At 39.2% G+C, this 19,936-nt stretch overlaps 2 protein-coding genes across 2 annotated transcripts in view; both read left to right on the forward strand.

Moving 5' to 3' along the window:
- Nucleotides 1–11,767, forward strand: part of PPP6C (protein phosphatase 6 catalytic subunit) — a 36,364-nt gene extending 24,597 nt beyond the window's left edge. Inside the window, exons 3-7 of the mRNA XM_039239041.1 lie at nucleotides 2,315–2,380; nucleotides 3,378–3,519; nucleotides 7,454–7,533; nucleotides 7,701–7,910; nucleotides 9,065–11,767. Coding sequence (XP_039094972.1) covers nucleotides 2,315–2,380; nucleotides 3,378–3,519; nucleotides 7,454–7,533; nucleotides 7,701–7,910; nucleotides 9,065–9,313 — 747 coding nt within the window. The 3' untranslated portion in view covers nucleotides 9,314–11,767. The remainder of the gene's footprint in view (nucleotides 1–2,314; nucleotides 2,381–3,377; nucleotides 3,520–7,453; nucleotides 7,534–7,700; nucleotides 7,911–9,064) is intronic.
- Nucleotides 11,768–15,766: 3,999 nt separating this feature from the next.
- Nucleotides 15,767–19,936, forward strand: part of SCAI (suppressor of cancer cell invasion) — a 141,990-nt gene continuing 137,820 nt past the window's right edge. Inside the window, exons 1-2 of the mRNA XM_039238985.1 lie at nucleotides 15,767–15,841; nucleotides 16,567–16,611. Of these exons, the coding sequence (XP_039094916.1) occupies nucleotides 15,789–15,841; nucleotides 16,567–16,611 (98 nt within the window). The 5' untranslated portion in view covers nucleotides 15,767–15,788. The remainder of the gene's footprint in view (nucleotides 15,842–16,566; nucleotides 16,612–19,936) is intronic.

A 19,936-nucleotide genomic window follows, 5' to 3' on the forward strand; every position in this document is an offset into this window, starting at 1 on the left:
TAATTAATTCTGGACTAAACTTCCTTGATAGAGTAGGAACTGTTGGGTTCCTAAAGCAGAATATTTGATTGTCTCTTAAATGTATATAGGGTAAATGGGAACTTAAAAAGGTTTTATTTAAGAACATTATTTCTATAAACATCAGTAGAAGAGTTAAAGGACACTTCCACCATACTTTTACAAAAGCAACTGTTTTATAAAACTTTTGCATGTTTCTGTTCTCTGTGTGTATACATACTCAATTTTTACATAATAAAATTGTGTAGTTAATTATAGGTCAAGTTTTGTGTTCCATTCTTTTCCCTAATTGTTTTTACATTTTGCTACATAGTTTCCATTGTAACCATTATTATTTAAGAGAAATTTTGTTAATGTTTATTTTTAAAAGAGAGAGAGTTGAGGAGGGCCAAAGAAAAAGGAAGACAGAGAATCTGAAGCAGGCTCCACGCTGTCAGTGCAAAGCCTGACTTGGGGCTTGAACCCATGAACCGTGAGATAATGACCTGAGCCGAAGTTGGATGTTCAACTAACTGAGCCACCCAGGCATTATAATCATTATTCATGACTGGTCCAGGCCTTTGAGTTGGTAGATCATACTTTGTTAAAATAGTGTCTTACGTTAGTCATGAAGGTTGTTTCTTTGTTGTTATAAATGATGTTGTAACACATTTTCTATATTTTCACACAGCAGTTATTTATTTCTTTTACTTCTTACTTTTTTTTGCCCTTAGAATATAGTCACAGAAGTGGAAATACTAGGCCAGAATGACACAAATGTGTGTGCACACACACCCACACGCACATATTTTTACTGTTCATATTATCTGTGTATATGTATATAAATACTATGTAAATGATACATACATATATCGTATATACATCTGTGAGATGGGGATTGAGAAGTATACTCTCAGAGAGGGTCTTTACGTAGTAGAAGTGGACAGCAAATACTTTGGACAAAAGTTTACCACTTGACTGAGAGTGAACATTTGTTTCATTTATTTGCTTGCTAATTTTAAGATAGGAAAATTTAATTAAAAAATTTTTTTTAATGTTTATTTATTTTTGAGAGAGAGAGAGAAACAGCGTGAGCAGGGGAGGGCCAGAGAGAGAGGGAGACATAGAATCTGAAGCAGGCTCCAGGCTCTTAGCTGTCAGCACAGATCCCGATGCAGGCCTTGAACCCACAGACTGCAAGATCATGACCTAAGCCAAAGTCGGATGCTCAACCAACTGAGTGATCCTGGCACCCAAGGAAAATTTTATTTTAAAGTTTTTCAAGTTTTTCTTAACTCTAAGCAAGTAACAACTATTCAGATTTATGAAACATTATTATAAAGAGTAGTGCTTTATTTCTTTTAGTAATTGACATTTAAATTTCACTTTTGTTCACTGTGATTAAGATTTCTGTACTGTTTTAAGTGTTAGAAATTTAAGTAATAATTTTATTATCAAGTGTAGAAGATAACTGTATAGGAAATAATTTGTTGTAGTTGGTACAATATATTACAGTCAATTTCTTTAATTCAAAATCCTTTCTTAGAAGAACTGTGAAGTTTTTAGCAATTAGGATGAAGATAATCTAGTTGACTGAAGTTACCAAATGATCAATTTATCAGTTTCCAATTTTCAGTCAAATAGAACACGATGAAATATAGAGTTCTGTTTTATTAATTACTGAGAAGACACTCCACAGCTGTAGAGCCTGAAGGCACACATCTCCAAAGTAGAGTGTGGGAAGGTAGGTTGATTTGCTCTTCAGGATACTATGAAGTGTCATGTAAATTCATTCTTTGAAAGAAATTCTTATCCCCTTGTTTTCTTACCTTCTGTGTCATTAAAATAGATATTGAGTATGTGGTAGAGTGGTTAGGTTAGCTTATTGACAGGTTAGATAAATGATCAGTTACTTCAAATTGTCAAGTGATGGGGCTCCTCGCTGGCTCAGTTAGTAGAGCCTGCAACTCTTGATCTCAGGGTCGTGAGTTCAAGCCCCATGCTGTGCATAGAAATGACTTTAGAAGAACATTCTCTAGTGATAGATGGGGAAATAAATGACAGAAATTTGAGGGGGAAGGCCTATAATATTAATGATCTAAGAATGTCTTTAATGGTAATTGTGAGATTTATTTTCGTGCCTTTTTTAGGCTTGAGAGCTGTGTGCTTGGCAGTTTTGCTTACACTTAATTTCTTTTTATAAGTGTAAATATTTGAGGTTGTCTTAATTAAATGCTTCTTTACACATTTTGCTCTCAGTTTTATTATTTTACTTCACAGGAATTTGTAATCAGCATATATTGCCTTTCTTTTATAGTTTTATGACCTTTGTGAACTATTCAGAACTGGAGGTCAGGTTCCTGACACAAACTACATATTTATGGTATGTAAATCCCAGTGATACCAAATACTTACTAAAATGGAAAGGATCTGACTTGTTACATGTTAATTACATAATTATTTCATTGTCATGTGACATTTACTATTTAAATATATGAAAAGGTGATTCTATATATTTTTTTACATTTTGCCATCTCATCTAGTTGAAAATAATTGCGTTAGTATTGCTGTGTGCATAGGACTGGGTTGTAACCCTACAACCATTACAAGTAATGATTGGCAGAAAAATAGCCCAGAACCACAGATTTAAGACACAAATCTTCAATTTACTGTTATTTTATCACACTTTTTTTGAGCATTTTCATCAGTTATTAATTTGTGGATTGGTGATTATAGGCACATACACATTTGGGACTAAGGTGGATATTTGCTTAATTTCCTTTTGGAATATAATGTTACTGTTGAATTTTTTCCTAAATCCTGTCATTTTCCTTCTAAAAGCGTGGGTCACTTTCCTATTCTTTTAGCTGTTTTCCTATTGTTCTAATATTGCCCCCAGTAAGACATTAATGAGAAGTGTTCATTAATATGGCTTTACATAGTTGTTAAATACAAAGCTGAACCCAGAACAGTGGTATAATTATGGTATCTGCTTTTACAAAAATACTATTTCTTCAATTTGGTAAATTTTTTTGATATAGTAAAGTGATTTTTAAAATTCATTTAAAAATTTTTGATTCACACATGACCTTTTAGGAACATCTGCTAGTGTAGGTGATAGAGAATTGGGAAAATGATGATTTTGTAGGGAGGATCCTTGAGAGAATTGTACAGCAGCTTTCTGCAGTGCTGTTGAATCCTAAACTAGCACAGACATTTAGTAGAAATAGCGTATTTACTTCAATTTGAATTTATTGTTAAAATCCAATATTCAAATAATTCAATGTTTGACTCTTCATTTTTGTTATTTTTGGCTGGGTCTCTGAGTTTGTACACTTTGGTGTTGCTATTGTTTCTAACTATAAACTTTTATTTTACAGGGTGATTTTGTAGACAGAGGTTACTATAGTTTGGAGACCTTCACTTACCTTCTTGCACTAAAGGCTAAATGGCCTGATCGTATTACACTTTTGCGAGGAAATCATGAGAGTAGACAGATAACACAGGTGTATGGATTTTATGGTAAGAGCTTCTATTCTGATTGTTTCTTTTTCTTTTTCTTTCTTTTTTTTTTTTTTGAGAGTGAGAGTGTGTGTGTGAGTTGGGGAGAGAGAAAGGGAATCCTAAGCAGACTCCATGCTCAGTGTGGAGCCTGATGTGGGGCTTGATCCCACGACCTTGGCATAATGCCCTGAGCTGAAATTCAGAGTTGGGTGCTCAACAGACTGAGTCACCCAGGTGCCCCAACTTTCTCAGTCTTTAAATCTTCCTCTTCCCCTAGTTAAACAAGAACCTTATCATGGAGAGAAATTATCCTTTTTTTTTTTTTTTTAATGTATATTTATTTTGAGAGCGTGAGAGAGTGTGAGCAGCATGTGAGTGGGGTAGGCATAGAGAAAGAGGGAGAGAGAGAATCCCAAGCAGACTCTGCACAGTCAGCACAGAGTAAGAGTGGGGCCCAGTCTCATGAACTGCGAGATCATGACCTGATCTGAAATTAAGAGTTGGATGCTCAACCAACCAGGTGCCCCTGGAGAGAGAACTAGTATTACCTTTTTGGTGTACATCTTTCTAGATGAGTGTCTCAAAGTGTAGTAAGTTTACCTCATTGGAATCATCTGAGCTGCTTGTTAAAAATGTATACTGTTGGACCCCACTGAAAACCTTTTGGAGTGGGAATCCTAGAATCTGCTAAAGGTGAATGTTCTGCTCTTGAAAGTTTGAGAACGTGGGGTGCGTGGGTGACTCAGCAGGGTGGGCGTCCAACTTCAGCTCAGGTCATGATCTTAGAGTCTGTGGGTCCCAGCCCCATGTCAGGCTCTGTGCTGACAGCTCAGAGCCTGGAGCCTGCTTCGGATCCCGTGTCTCCCTCTCTCTTTCTCTTGCCCCTCTCCCACTTCACTCTGTCTCTTGCTCTCTCTCAAAAATAAATAAACATTAAAAAAAATTAAGAAAAAAAGAAAGTTTGAGAACCTATTCTATATATATGTATATATGTGTGTTTGTAAAATATTTGTGTGTGTACATACCTGCTTTTTTCGCTTAATGCTGTGACCAGCCTTTTTTCACTTCATTGACATTATTTTTATAGTTGCATCATATTATGCTATATGGATGTACTATAATTGATTAAACTAATACCTTTAACATTGAATATTGGAGTTGTTTCTAAGTTGCTGTTACACACATAGCTGAATGAATATCCTTTTACATATATAAAATTATGTATGTATGTATGTATCCATCTATCTGCCTGTGTGCTCGCTCCAGAGAATGCCAGGACTAGAGGGGTCAGAAACAGAACTTAGCTATTAAAGGCAAAATATCTGCTTCTATAAAACTTTTATATGGTTGAAAGTTTTAAAAAATGAAGTTAGAGGGAGGCTGGCTGGCTCAGTTGATAGAACATGTAACTCTTGATTATAGGGTTGTGAGTTCGAGCCCCACGTTGAGTATAAAGATTACTTAAAAATAAAATCTATAATGGGCACCATGAACCAATTGATCAATCTTTAAAGGGGTGCTGACACTATCAGCATGGAGCCTGCTTGGGATTCTCTCTGTCCCTATCTCTCTACCCCCCACTCCCATCTTATGTATGTGCACACGTGCTCTCTCAAACTTAAATAAAATACAGTCTTTTAAAAAATGAGGTTAGGAAGCTCTTTGAAGAAGATAGACAGCAGAACTGTTGAGATTATTAACGTGAAATTTCCTTAAGCACAATTGAGGTGGATATTAACATATTTGAAAATATTTATCTCATGATCCTTTAGTTTTAGATTCTATATTTTGGATTTTTTTTTGTCATTATAAAGATAAGCTAAAAAATAAAGATAAGTAAACTCTTACTCTTTGATTTGTGAGCCATTACGACTTATTAAGTGGAGAAATTTTGATAATTTATTGTTTATATGACTTTGTTATTAGTAAGTGAAAAGTTAGATGGCTAATATTTGTCTCCTTTCTACGAGTTACTTCTGGTTTCATTCACAAAATACCAGGTGTCATTTGTTTTGTTTTTTAGAAAGTTTTTTTTAATGCTTTATTTTAGTTTTTGAGAGACGGAGAGACAGCATGAGCAGTGGAGGGGCAGAGATAGGGAGACACAGAATCCAAAGCAGGCTCTAGGCTCTGAGCTCTCAGCACAGAGCCCAATGTGGGGCTTGAACCCACGGATGTGAGATATGACCTGAGCCGAAGTTGGATGCTCAAACAACTGAGCCACTCAAGTGCCCCCCAAGTGCCATTTGAAGTAAAATTTTTTGATTCTTGCAAGACAGTTAATAGTTTGCTTTGGATAGTACATACTGTGGTATTAGTAAAAGCAACTGACTCTAAGATTAATATTATACATATTATTACACCCCAAAATTTGACCCACTTTTTTTATAAGTTTAATTTTTTTTAAATGTTGGTTTATTTTTAAGAGAAATAGCGAGCAAAGCGTGAGTGGGGAAGGGGCAGAGAGAGGGAGACATGGAATCCGAAGCAGGCTCCACGCTCTGAGCTGTCAGCACAGAGCCTGATGTGGGGCTTGAGCCCACGAGATGTGAGATCATTACCTGAGCCGAAGTCGGAAACTTAACCGGCTGAGCTACCTAGGCACCCCAATCAACTTTTTTTTAAATGTTTATTTATTTTTGAGAGAGCTTCCACTTGTGCCTGAGTGGGGGAGGGGCAGAGAGGGGTAACAAAGGATCCTGATCTGGGGCTTGAACTCATGAATCTGCCAGCTCATGACCTGAGCCGAAGTTGGACACTCAACTGATTGAGCCATCCAGGTGCCCCTGACCAACACTTATCAATGCAGGGCAAAAAAAGGAGAAGAAGGAGGACTTTTTTTTTTAAGGATGACATTTTAATCAAGATGCGTTCACCGAAGGAAATGACAACAGCATAACATTTAGTATTGAATTCTCTTGTTCCCAAGCTGTGCTTATCTATGGTTTTGTTTCCTGGCAGGAAGCCCACTAACTCCTCAGGTGGGAGATTTTAGTCATCATGGAACTTAACATTGATTTTAAAGTAGTAAAAATGTCCATTAATTATATTGGGCCTTCAGCTCACACTGATAAATGTACACTGAGCAGTTATTATGAACCAAATGCTTTATGTATGTATGAAGATGAAAAAGACAAGATTCCCATCTGCAGGCACAGCTCAGTGTTAGTGCTGTCATGGTGAGTTTACATAAGGATCCTGTTTCACACAGACATGTAATTTAGAGAATCCTGAGGATTGACCATACCCTGTAGTCTTCTATATCATTTCAGCTCTACTTACAGTAACAGTGATATGTTAGCTTTTTCAAAATTAAGGAAGAAGTCAAAGAATAGAACTTCCATGGTATTAATGGAAAGAAGAGATGTATATCCTATTAACTGTTGTAGGCATGAGAGAAAGTATGTAAGGACCTGATTGGCAGTCTGTCTTCCAGTGATGACTGTGGGTGTACTTACTGGAGCTCAAGTATTTCATTGCACAATTTGCAGAAGTCTCAGAGGAGATAACGTAGGCCTGAGAAATGTTAAGATGAGAATTACCCATGCTCCTGTAATTAAGGGTTCTCTAATTAGTTTACTCTAGTAGAATAAGGTGGTCGTATTAAAGAAATTACTCAGCTTGATAGAATTGTCCAGTGTGAATAACGTACTAGACAAAAGCATTTGTTTTGGGTTATGTGAGCTTAATATTTAGCTCTTCCTGATTATAGCATTTTGATCATCAGCTGATTTGTAGGGCCATTTCTGGAATGAAAAGCAGGACCACATTCTTAGGCTAGTTAAACACGAGTCTTCTTCATGGCTCTACATGGAAGACCTAGCAGGCTTCAATAAGTGTCATAATTTGCCATCCTAGTTTAAGCTAAACCTCTTTATTATTGGATGTATTCTTTATTTTTATCAGCAGATTCAGAATTTCATTAATGAGAACTCTTCTGTTTCTTTGATAGATGAGTGCCAAACCAAATATGGAAATGCTAATGCCTGGAGATACTGTACCAAAGTTTTTGACATGCTCACAGTAGCAGCTGTAAGTTTATGTAAACCTTTGTAAAAGCTTAAGTATTTTCCTACCAGTAACACTTTGCATACTTCTATCTAATTGCCATCTTATATTGTTGTCATTAGCATTATTGATGAATTTAGATATGACTGGGTTTATTATTATACTTTCAACTCTGTTATCCTTTTTGCTAGTTAATAGATGAGCAGATTTTGTGTGTTCATGGTGGTTTATCTCCTGATATCAAAACACTGGATCAAATTCGAACCATTGAACGGAATCAGGAAATTCCTCATAAAGGAGCATTTTGTGATCTGGTTTGGTCCGATCCTGAAGATGTGGATACTTGGGCAATCAGTCCCCGAGGAGCAGGTTGGCTTTTTGGCGCAAAAGTCACAAATGAGGTAAAGCCAATTTTTTTTGGAAAATGGTTTGTTGGTTGCTAATAGACTACATAAAGAACTCTAGTGGCTATAGGTAACAACCGTCTACTTCTCAACTAGCTTATCATGCATGTATGTCTCTCTTAGTATCCACTTGGTAATATGTGTAAAATAAATGTTTCTTTTCTTTCAAATATTGCAATTATTAAGATAGCCAGGGCAAGATAGACATGCACGTGCGTGCACGCGCGCACACACACACGTATACAATTTTTCCTATATTTTTTAATTAAGATGTAATTGACGTGTAACATTGTATTAGTTTTATTTTTTTATTTTTTATTTAAAAAATTTTTTTAATGTTTTATTTATTTCTGAGAGAGAGAGAGACAGCATGAGCAGGGGAGGTCAGAGAGAGAGGGAGACACAGAATCTGAAACAGGCTCCAGGCTCTGAGCTGGCAGTCAGCACAGAGCCCAACACGGGGCTCAAACTCACGAACCGTGAGATCATGATGTGAGCCGAAGTTGGACACTTAACCAGCTAAGCCACCCAGATACCCCGTGTTAGTTTTATATGCACATCATGATGATTTGATGTGTATTTATAGTGAAAAACCAACTTTTTAGGTTCAATTGTTTCCAATTAAAAAAAAAATGCACAGACTTTATGTACACACGTAGGGATGAGCTTATATAAGGAAGTAATCCAGTATAATGGAATGAGAGAGCTGGGTTCAGCATAATTTTAAGTAAGTTATTTATGCTTTCTGAGCCTCTATTTTCTGAGTTTACAAAAGAAGGATGGTAAATCTCAGAATTCTTTCAAGTATCATACTGAAACCTCAGTAAATGATAGAAATTAATGGCAATATATTTATTATTATACTGTAAAAACTTTTTTCATAGCTGCTAGTACTTATAGAATACTTTTTGTCCAGAAACTTCTCATTAATTATGTGACTGTATGATTTCCATAACTTAAGCCAAAGGCCTGTATTTGTGTGGAACTAACTGGAATTAGTGGGGATAGCTAGTAGAACGGGTTCTGTAATCCTGAGAACTCTAGTAGTAACAGGATTTCTATTTCATTAGATACTATTCTTTTATAGATGTAGATGTAATATGAATTTTTTTTATGTGCTGGTTACTTAACAAAACCTTTCTAAATTGCAGTTTGTTCATATCAACAACTTAAAACTCATCTGCAGAGCACACCAACTAGTGCATGAAGGCTATAAATTTATGTTTGATGAGAAGCTGGTAACAGTATGGTCAGCTCCTAATTACTGCTATCGTTGTGGAAATATTGCTTCCATCATGGTCTTCAAAGATGTAAATACAAGAGAACCAAAGTTATTCCGGGCAGTTCCAGATTCAGAACGTGTTATTCCTCCCAGAACGACGACGCCGTATTTCCTTTGAGGCCTTCGCCCATCCTGCTGACCCAGTTTTCTGCCCTCTTCTTACCCCAACTTTCGTGTATTACCCTCTTCAGTATACTTTTTATCAAGCACTTTGCTGCTGAAATGCTGCCTCTTGCCTTTTTTTAATTTTAAATTATCTAAATTTATTGTTTGTTAAGGTGTCTATAGCAATGTTTTTCTATCAATTTTCTCCCCCATCCCATCCCCATCTTGGACTCATTTGAAAAGACTTGAGAAATGTCTTAATACTCACACTGCTGCATGTAGCTCTTGCTTATTTACTGGTCTGGGGGAAACAGGATGTGTTTCCTCTTTTTAAAAAGCCAATTGACAGAACAGACTACACCGAAATGCTCCTCCTTTTGTATCATTCAGCCTTTTGTTTTAGTTTGGTAAGTTTTAAGAAATTTCAGCAGCAAAGTTGTTATTCAGTGGGCACGATGGACTGCAGATGCCTCGAGTTATGTATACCTGTCCCAGCTGTAAACGTCATTGTCCTTTGTTGGATGATATTTTAAATGGATATAAAATAAATTGGTCTAAAGGGCTGCCCTCCTTGTTGTGTTTTTAAATTTTAGTTAAAACTGCTACAGCATATGACTTTGTACAGTAAGATAATTGTATTGATCTTTTTTCAGATTCCTTGTATTTTTTAATAAAGTACTCTTAAATAAAACCCAGATAGGTTAAAGTGTTAGAAATTTTAAACAGCTTACACTGTTAGTTTAAAGTTCTTCTTTTTCACCCCCCCTCCTAATCAGAGTTCTTGATCCTTTGGTTATTGAGTTTAAAACTTCAACTGAAATTCAATACTATTTATTTAAAAAAAAAAATCACTAAACTGTGCCTAAAGAACATAACTGCCATATTAATGTTTTGGTTTATATTCTCTATAGTAATAGAAAAATATTTAATACTTGTAATGCTGATGTGTTCATTTGATACCAGTTGAGTAGAATGTGATCGATCCAGTTTACAATCTATCATGAGTATCATTAAGTAAAGTCTGTGTACTTTTCAATAGGAATCATTCTTCTCTTGCTGTAACACTTGACCTTAACTTTTAGAAAGTGTTCATTTTTTAACTGCAACTGGAAAGGTTGAAAAGTCAGGACTCTTGTATTTGTGAACTGTAATTGGAAGCAAAATTTTAAAAGTGTAGGAAGAAACAAATTGTCCTTTTTTTGTAAAGGTCTGTGAAACCATGTTTTGGTTTTGTGTAAGTAATTTGAATATCCAAAGGGTGTGATGATCAGTTCTTTATATGCAACTGTCCACTTAATAAGGACAAGTGTCCCAGTGTCTCTTATGACTCTGGTCATAAATGACATTGGAATTTACTATTTTGTGAAATAGTTGGTATCCCTTTACTACTATAATTAATTTTTGTCATTCCAGGAAATCTTTGTGAAGCCAGCCAGTTAATAAAGCACTTTAGTATCTGTTCAGGTAGTTTTGAAAACCAACTTTTCCCCTTCAGGATAAGAACTTCCAGGTTACCTAAAAATGCAATAAAAATCTTTATAGTCTAAGCTTCTTGGCACATAATTTTTCATCAGGGGTTTTCTTTTATTAAATGAGCACAATAATGTTTTGATTTTTTTTTACCCCCCGCAACCACCTAGCTCCTTGTTTAGGTTTTAATTGTATAGCTATATGAAAGATGTGGCTAAGACACTTGCTGCACACACTTGAACTGTTGGGTCAGTAGCTTTGTGTTACTGCCCTGACCCCAGTGTAATTCAGGGGGAAAGGTATTTTTATCTTACAGGGATATGTAGCTATGTATTTTACTAATTGTGAAACACTGGAAATTAATGATGCAGACAATTTGGTGTGGTCTTTGAACAGCTCTCTGCAGTATTTTTTTCTGTTACCATAAATTGTATTTAAGTGCTTGCTCCTCTGCTTTTAAGTTGTACCAATAAAATCGGTAACCTCAGCCCTCCCTTCTTCCCATTTGACACTCCCTAGCTCAGATTGATGTAGTTGTTTTAGTTATCCCTGTAATGTGACCTTTATTTTTAAGTCATGGTGTACTGCATTTGTTTGTCACTAGCTGGGCATGTGCCAATAATATTCTGTCCATTCCTTAATTGCCATCTCTATTCTGTCTGATTTTTTTCTCTTCAGCTGAATAACGGCTTTTTTGCATGAAAAAAAATAGTTTTTACTATTAGACATGTAAAGGGAAGAGAGAGTGAATGTATTGGACTTTGTAAGCCTAAAAGGAATATTTGGATCCCTCTACTAAATAAGGGCTATGTACGATATAGAGTAATCATGTAGTGGAAGACACTTGCAAGTCATAGATTTGTAGGCAGGAGAATCTGTTACTCCCTGTATCTAGGCTGAATGTAAAATCCTTTATGTTGTATTAATGGGGGTAATAACTATTTTTATTTGCTGATGATATACTTGGTTTCTAATAAAGTGTCCTAGGCTCTAGTGAGAACTGTCTACTTTTAATTGCCAATTACTCCCTTTTCCCTTTTCCTGATATGCTCTTGGCTAGCTTTTTATGGTTAATGCTTTTTTCTGAAACACCTCACCACTTGAAATGTGTTCTTTTGGATGTGACCCTAAAAAGCCTGGATCAAGAGCACATCTAATATGCAACCTGCATCAGCTCCTACTCCATCTGGATGACTAGAACTGTTGGAAGATTGTGACATCTTAAACCCGGGGTTTTGCTTTTCAAATAAGGTTTGAAATATTGTTCATTGCATTAAGATTTATGTGTTTTTGCTTTGTGAGACCAGCACCAGGTTTTGAAAATGCCTGTATTGTGAAAGCAAATCTGAACTCTTTCTGAGCCTCTTTCGTTGTCAGAAATAGAATTGCTTTCCAGCAGCCTCCAGAAAATTGTGTATCTGGAGTCGAAGAGATTTAACAGCACGAATCCAGATTTTTAAATGTAATTGTTTTTTTTTAAATGCTAATGTTTGTAAAGCACCTTCAGTTCCTTGGATGAAAGGTGCTATATTCTCTCAGTGTAAATTAATAAAAAGATTATAGGAAGTTTGTCAGAAAATTTTATCTAATGCATAGTCTGTAGCATGTCCCAGCAAGAAGTTAGCATTATATATATATATATATATATATATATATATATAAAACACAATTAAAAATGCTTATTCCTTCACTTGGTTGCTTGACTAGTAAACAGAAGTGAAATTTTTTCTTGTTCTGCATTTGACTTTGAGCTAAGTGTTCCTTTTCTTTAAAGGCAGTAGTCATTGTTACGTCCTGGAACCATGAACCATGCATCACAAGATCATCACAACTCTTTGAATTGTCTGTTTTCAGTGTGCATTCATGCTGATGAAGTATATAGTAGTAAAACACCGAGAAACATTTGCAAAGTCCCCTACTTTGGTGCCCGACACAGTAGATGGCTTGGGGGAATGTTTGTTCCTTATTCCCCCCTTAATTTTATATTTCCTTACCAATCAGTTGGTGATTGCCTTTCTTACCCTTGTGAGAATAAGACTATTCTGGCTTGGATTACTCAAATATTTCCTTTATTCAAAACTGCATGAAATTTGTGAAGATTTTTTTGTATGTATCAACAAAAATACTTATTACATAGGTATGTTCCACTCGACCCCTGGACATCCACTATTCTCAGCACTTTGCTTTTGGGTATAAATGGAAATGAGATACAAAAGACTGCATGGAGGCGTTATGGAATAGTGTAAAGGATATAGGCTTTGGGATCATATCTGTGTAAAAAACTCAGCTCTGCCAGGCGCTAATAGCTAACATAGCTAAATGATGTCATGCCCTATTTTGTGTTTACCTTTACTATGGTTCATGACTATATTACATCTTTCCATCCCCCCCCCCCCCACACACTTCAGATGAGGAAACAGATTTAGGATAAGTAATTTGTCCATGGTAGCATAGGAGAGCTGGAACTTGAACCCCTTTAGGATATACAAGTACATCTNCACCCACTCCCCCCCCCCACACACACACACTTCAGATGAGGAAACAGATTTAGGATAAGTAATTTATCCATGGTAGCATAGGAGAGCTGGAACTTGAACCCCTTTAGGATATACAAGTACATCTTAAACCCTCTTAAGCCATTGTAAGCAGTTTTAGTTTTTGTAGCTGTATGACCCTGAGTGAGTTGGGTTCTCTGGATCCAAATATTCTGTGTCTGAAATAAGAGAATGCCTTACAGGGTTGGCCTCCAGATAAAAAACAACACACATATAGCACCTGGTCCCTGGCCCAAAGATGCCATTTATTGAGGGCTCACTCTAATATATCATTTGCCCAAATTAAATGTAGCTGGGAAGTAATAATTTAAGGCAATATATAATTGGTAATACAGTGAGGCTTATGAAAGTAAAAAAGATTTGGAGAAAGAAGTGTTTGACATAGGACGAGTAATTGGGTAAGGTTTAAAAGAGTAAGTGAGAATTAAATGCGAACTGGAATGATGGGATGTACATTTCTGTGTTTTACATAGTAAAATCACAGAAGCAGAGATTACTAGAACTTACATGTGACTTGAAGATAGGACTTGAGGGTGCCTCTTGAGAAGGCATAAGAAATGAAAGCTGCAGCTCTACTGGCAGAACTATGTATCAGAGAGGAGTTGGCCATAAGAGATCTTGAAAACCACGCAGGATTTTAATACATTTTAAGAAATGTAATGAGTGATAATTCAAGATCAGTCTTCTAGTGGGTTGATGACCCTCCCCACCAGGAAATCAGACCCCACCTGCCACAGTCTTGTCTGAAAAATGTTTCTGGTTTGATTGAGATTGAGGCTATCCATAGTTTATTGATTTGGGGATTATATAAAATATCAATTTGGGGAACCAACAGATGTGCATTTTTTTCTTTCTTTTTTTTTTTTAATTTCTGAGAGAGAGTGTGAGCAGGGGAGGGTCAGAGAGACAGGGAGACACACAATCTGAAGCAGGCTCCAGCCTCTGAGCTAGCTGTCAGCACAGAGCCTGACACTGGGCTCGAACCCACGGTCTCTGAGATCATGACCTGAGCCGAAGTTGGATGCTTAACCCACTGAACCACCTAGTGCCCCTTTATTTTTTTCTTATCAAAGCCATTTTAAAAACCCCACTATGATGTACCATCATTATTTTGGAGAAGAAATATTTTTAACGTGAAAGATAAGCTGTCTCAGAATAAAGGACAGCCCTTTATGCCAAATAAATTTGGTTTTGGGAAAAACCAGTATCCTAATTTTTGCCGTTTGTGAGGGTCTGTGATACATTTGTCCCCAAACTGGTGGTGTGATCTACTCTAGGCTGTCACATTATTGATGCATAAAAACATGTTCTAATAGGAAATAGCAAAAGAGAAAGTTTTATGCCTCCTCCCAGCCCCAAATAGATGCCAGGGATCTATCAACAGAAACAACAAAAACCTGTTCACATGGAATGTAGAGAGGCTGTAGAATCCGTTTAATTAAAGGAAGAATTTTATAAAATGTTAACGAGTTATGTCTTATTTTCAAGGGGCCTTTTTAAAGTAGAAGATGAACGGTAACATACTGTGCTTAAGTGCTGGTAGTCTTGCATGCTTAGGTCTGTCAACATAAATGCAGTGAAATTTATTTTTAAATTGATTAGCTTGCATTGAATTTACAATCATCTGCAGTATCACACGATGGTTAGCACACACTCAAGGATCAATTTTATTTAGCCCTTCCCAAATGGAACATACTGCTTTTAGTTATGGCATCAATTCTGTTTGCAGTGATGATTTTTCTTTCATGGTAATTTTTTTTAAATCTCTTGCTTTCTTGGAAGCCAGCACCCAAGCTTGTGATCTGTTCTGCAGAGGACTGAGCATCTGAAACATACTTTATTTTGGTAGATTCTTACAGCTTTCTTGCTGGATCCTCAATGAAGGGTATCTGTGAGCTGTGAGACCATTTCAGCATGATGTAGTCAGGGACCGCATTGAGGTGGTTCAAAATGAAGCTTCGTTTTGGAGAGTTACCTCACTGTCGCACCTGCCAGAGGAGTTTGGGAAATTGCAGTGCTTGGCTGTTGGTCCTGGCGTGGTGCAGCGTTGGGGGGCGCCAGCAGGTGTGTGGAATGCAGGACGCAGAGCCTGGAGAACCTGCCGGCAGGTGTCTGGCGCCGGAGATGCAGTTTCGGCTTTCCAGCGCACGGTGGCGCCTTGGTCTCCCCGGCGCAGCTAGCAATCTCTAAGGCACCTCCGCCGCCACCTGCAGTCTCAACCAAACTCTAGGTGGCGGGATGTGACGGCCCGAGCGTCCAATCGACCGCCAGGCTTTCGGCTACACTACAACTCTAGCCAATGGGAGCCGAGGAGAGGCGCGGAGGAGGCGGGCCCCGCGGCATGCCAGGCAGAGGCGCGAGGCCCTCCTCCCGCCTCTCCGCCTACTCCAGCCTCCGCCGCCTCAGCTTCCCGAGCGAGCCCTGCGGCCGCCGGAGCAGCTCCCGCGGCGGAGCAGGAGCCGGATGGTCAGAGGAGCCCGGCAGCCCCAGCAGCCGAGGAGTCGCCTGGCCCCCAGGTGGGGCGGGGGCTGGGTCGGGGTCGGGGTCGGGGTTGCGGATGGGGTGGGGGCGCGGGAACGGGCCCACGGGCAGCGGCTCGGGGCCGGGAAGCATTCGGGGCTCCGAGACGGGAGGGGAGGGGGATGCAGACTGAAGGGGCTTTCGGGGGGCGTCCCGGGGCGGGGGAGCGGGCTGGGCGGCGATCGCATCCTCGAGGCCGGATGAGAGGGGCGTGTGAGGGAAGGGACGCCGAGGGGTGAGGCTGGGGGCGCCGGGCAGGGAGGGGCAGGGCGTGCGCGCCCCGTGGAAGGGCGGTGGAATGCGGGGGGCGCGGGGCCTGGAGGGGCGGGGCTCGGAGGGGCAGTGCACGCTCGGAAGGGGGTGGGCACCCGAGAGGGGAGGCCGGAGGGGCTTGCGGGGGTGACGAGGCAGACAATGAGTAGGTGGAGGTGGGTGGTTTTGGGGAGCGGGGCTGTGACGAATAGGAGCTGAGCATGGAGTGAGGGACTAGAAGGGAGAGCAGGGTTTGGGCAGAGCAGACATTCGGGGAACTGTGAGTCCCAGCGTTGCTCGGTGTTGGAAAATAGGGGAAACAGCGTAAGGGGTTTGTAAGGTCAGGTGTGAGCCTAGCGAGCCTGGGGTCCTAGGGGGCGGTACGTTGAGTTCTTGACTGCACAGAAGGGCCAGGAGATGTGTTCTTGTATGTTACTTCTAGTTACCGTCGTGTTTGTTTGGTCTGTAGACTGACTGGCACGGTGGAGAAACCACCTCGAAAACGGAAAAGCAGGTAAGGCAAAATGCCTTCCTATTTTGCTTCGTGTTTTTCCATTTGCCTGGCTTCACCTATGCCGTACTGCATAGTTACACACTGTCAGTAGGTGAAGTTTTTTCTTTAGCTCCTTTCCTAATGAATAGAACTACATTCAAGGTCCTTCCTTTTGAGGAGTTCAGAGTACTGCCTGTACCATTTGTGTGTATGTACGTAAGACTATATGGGGAAGAGCCGTGGGTAAACTAAGAAATCTTAGTGGTGGTGGAGGTGGTGTGTTTTTTTTTTTTTTTACTTGATTTTAAAGTTTATTTATTTTGAGAGAGAGAGAGAGAACGCACACATGTGAGCAGGGGAGGGGCAGAGAGAGAGGGAGAGCTGTCAGCACGGAACCCCTTGTGGGACTTAATCTCACAAACCCATGACCTGAGCTGAAATCAAGAATCCCTTGCTTAACTGACAGCCACCCAAGCGCCCCCTTAGTTTTTTTTTTTTTTTTTTTTTTTTAACTTTAGCTGTAGTTTCAGCTTCTGCACCAGGTCTGATTAAAAAGCTAATGTTGGGGCTCCTGGGTGGCTCAGTCGGTTAAGCGTCCGACGTCAGCTCAGGTCTTGATTCACGGTTCGTGGGTTCGAGCCGCCCTTCAGGCTGAGTGCTGACAGCTCAGAGCTTGGAGCCTGCTTCAGATTCTGCGTCACCCTCTTTCTCAGCTCCTCCCCTCTTCATGCTCTCTCTTGCTCTCACTCTCAAAAATAAATAAAAACATCTAAAAAGTTAAAAAAAAAAAAAAAGCTAATGTTTGGGGCACCTGACTGACGTGAGTCTGTAAAGTGTGTAACTCTTGGACTTGGAGTCCTGAGTTGGAGCCCCGCGGTAGGCATAGAGCTTATTTAAAAATAAAAAATTAAAAGTTAATGTTTATTGAGCATCTACTGTGTGCCAAGTATTATGTACAAGTGCTTTATATGTATTATCTTCTGTAATCTTTTTTTTAATGTTTATTTTTGAGGTGGGGGGAGGGACAGAAAGAGAGGGGGAAAGAAAATTCCTCTGCACGGTCATCAGAGATCCTGATGTAGGGCTTGAACTCATGAACTGCAAGATCATGACCTGAGCCTAAGTCAAATGCTTAACTGACTGAGCCACCCAGGGGCCCCATATCTTCTGTAATCTTGAAACACCCCAAAGAAGTATGAATCACAAGTTATCACTGTTTTGTAGAAGAGGGAACTGAGGCACAAAGAGGCCAAGATCACTCATCTAATAAATAATAGAAATCAGATCTGAATCCAGGCAATCTGGCTCCAAAGCTTAAGCCCTTACCCAATATACTATACTGCCTCTAATAAACATACAATTGAAAATAGATTTTCTTACTGCTTTTTTCTCTTATCATTGTACATAGTACAGTACGTAGAGTCTAATAAACAATCGAACCATAGGGAAATAGAAACGGGGGCTTAAGTAGTCCACAAACAAGTGAATTATTCCTTGAGTAATGAAGAGCATACATCCTTCCCACAAACCTCTTTGTGTGCATTCCATGTGTCAGATACTATGTAGCAGTTCTGTGTGGTCGTTTAGAAGGGTTCTTTTTCACAGATACAGGCAGTGGTCTAGAGAGAAAATAAGCTGCGGTAGAGAGGATGGGCTAGTAGGGACCCTGTCGTAGTTAATACTTGGTTAAGTGACTGATGTTAGTACCCAGAAAACCTCAACAGTTAGAAGATAATGAAGTGCTAATGGTGGAAGGGCTGTCAGTTAAAGTTCCTTTGTCACTCTAGGTCTATGCTGTTCCATATGGTAGCCGTATGCAGCCATAAAGCACTTGAAATGTGGCTAGCATGACCGAAGAACTGAATTTTAAATTTCATTAATTGTAATTAATTTAAATTAAAAAACTAGTACTTGGCTTGCTGGAAGGTGTTCAAGTATGTTGGGAACATGTTAGGTATGGGAATCTGCTTTTTCATCTGAAAGTTTTATGAAGTATATACACAAATCACATATTCCCCGTGAAAATGGAATGTCCAAAGCAAGATGTGCTCGAAATAAAAATGCACATCAGATTTCAGGTGAGTATGGAAAAATGAATGAAATTTCTCATTTACTAATTTTTATGTTGATTAGATGATGACATCATTTTAGGTCTTGGATAAATGAAAGTATTACTAAAATTATTTTCACTTTTTTCTATCACGGCTATTCGAAAATTAAAAACTATGTATATGGCTTATGTTACATTTCTTTTGGACAGACTTTAGCTCTCATTACCCCACTTCCAGGCCCTTGCAGTAGCCTCCTGATTGTGTTCTCTACCTTAAATCTGTAATTCGTTCATCGTGCTGTGCAGGTTGATCATGTAATTCCCCTGTTTAAATCTTCAGTGCTTCCCTATTGCTTATTGAACATAATTCAGACTTTTGAACCTAATCATAAAAAGAGACTGCCTTTCTCTTCTCCCTGTCTTCCCAGCCATAGTTTAATACTGTGGCCATGAAATTCTCAATAATAGACCTATTAAATATCTACTATTAAGTGACTTAACTTTCTGCTGAATCCTGCACCATGAATTAATTGCTGAATATTCTCTGTGTTCTGTTTGCCATTCCCCCAGCTTATGTTCTCTCTTTGCTTTGGGTTTTTGCACGTGATTCTCTTTCTCCCTGGATTACTTTCTCCTTGCTCCTTGGCAAGCTCCCTCCTTTAAGACTTAGCTCATATGTCACATCCTGTGTGCAGACTTTCCCATCCTCTCCTTCACCTGACTTGTCCCCACAATAGCTTGTACATACACCTAAGTGTAATGGTTTGGGCTGCATTTGAATCCTAGCTTTCTCAAATACAAGTTATGAGATCATCTGTAAGTTAATAACCCCCCTTGAGCCCCAGTTTCCTCATCTGTATATGGAAATAATAAAAATTCAACCCAGGTGCTCCTGGCTTGCTCAGTCGGTAGAGCACGCAACTCTTGATCTCAGGGTTGTGAGTTCAAGCCCCACGTTGGGCATAGAGCTTACTTTAAAAAGTAAGATTTTTAGGGCACCTGGGTTTTTCAGTTGGTTAAGCATCTGACTTCGGCTCAGGTCATGATCTCACAGTTTGTGGGTTCAGACCCATGTCGGGCTCTATGCTGACAGCTTTGAGCCTGAAGTCTTCTTTGGATTCTGTGTCTCCCTCTCTCTGTCTCTCTCCTGCTTGTGCTCTGTCTCTCTCTGTCTCTCAAAACTGAATAGCCATTTAAAAAATAAATAAAATAGGGGCGCCTGGGTGGCTTAGTCGGTTAAGCGTCCGACTTTCGCTTAGGTCATGATCTCGCGGTTCGTGGGTTCGAGCCCCGCGT

Source organism: Hyaena hyaena, unplaced genomic scaffold, assembly GCF_003009895.1.
Source record: "Hyaena hyaena isolate Hyena2069 unplaced genomic scaffold, ASM300989v1 scaffold_151, whole genome shotgun sequence".
Lineage (NCBI taxonomy): Eukaryota > Metazoa > Chordata > Mammalia > Carnivora > Hyaenidae > Hyaena > Hyaena hyaena.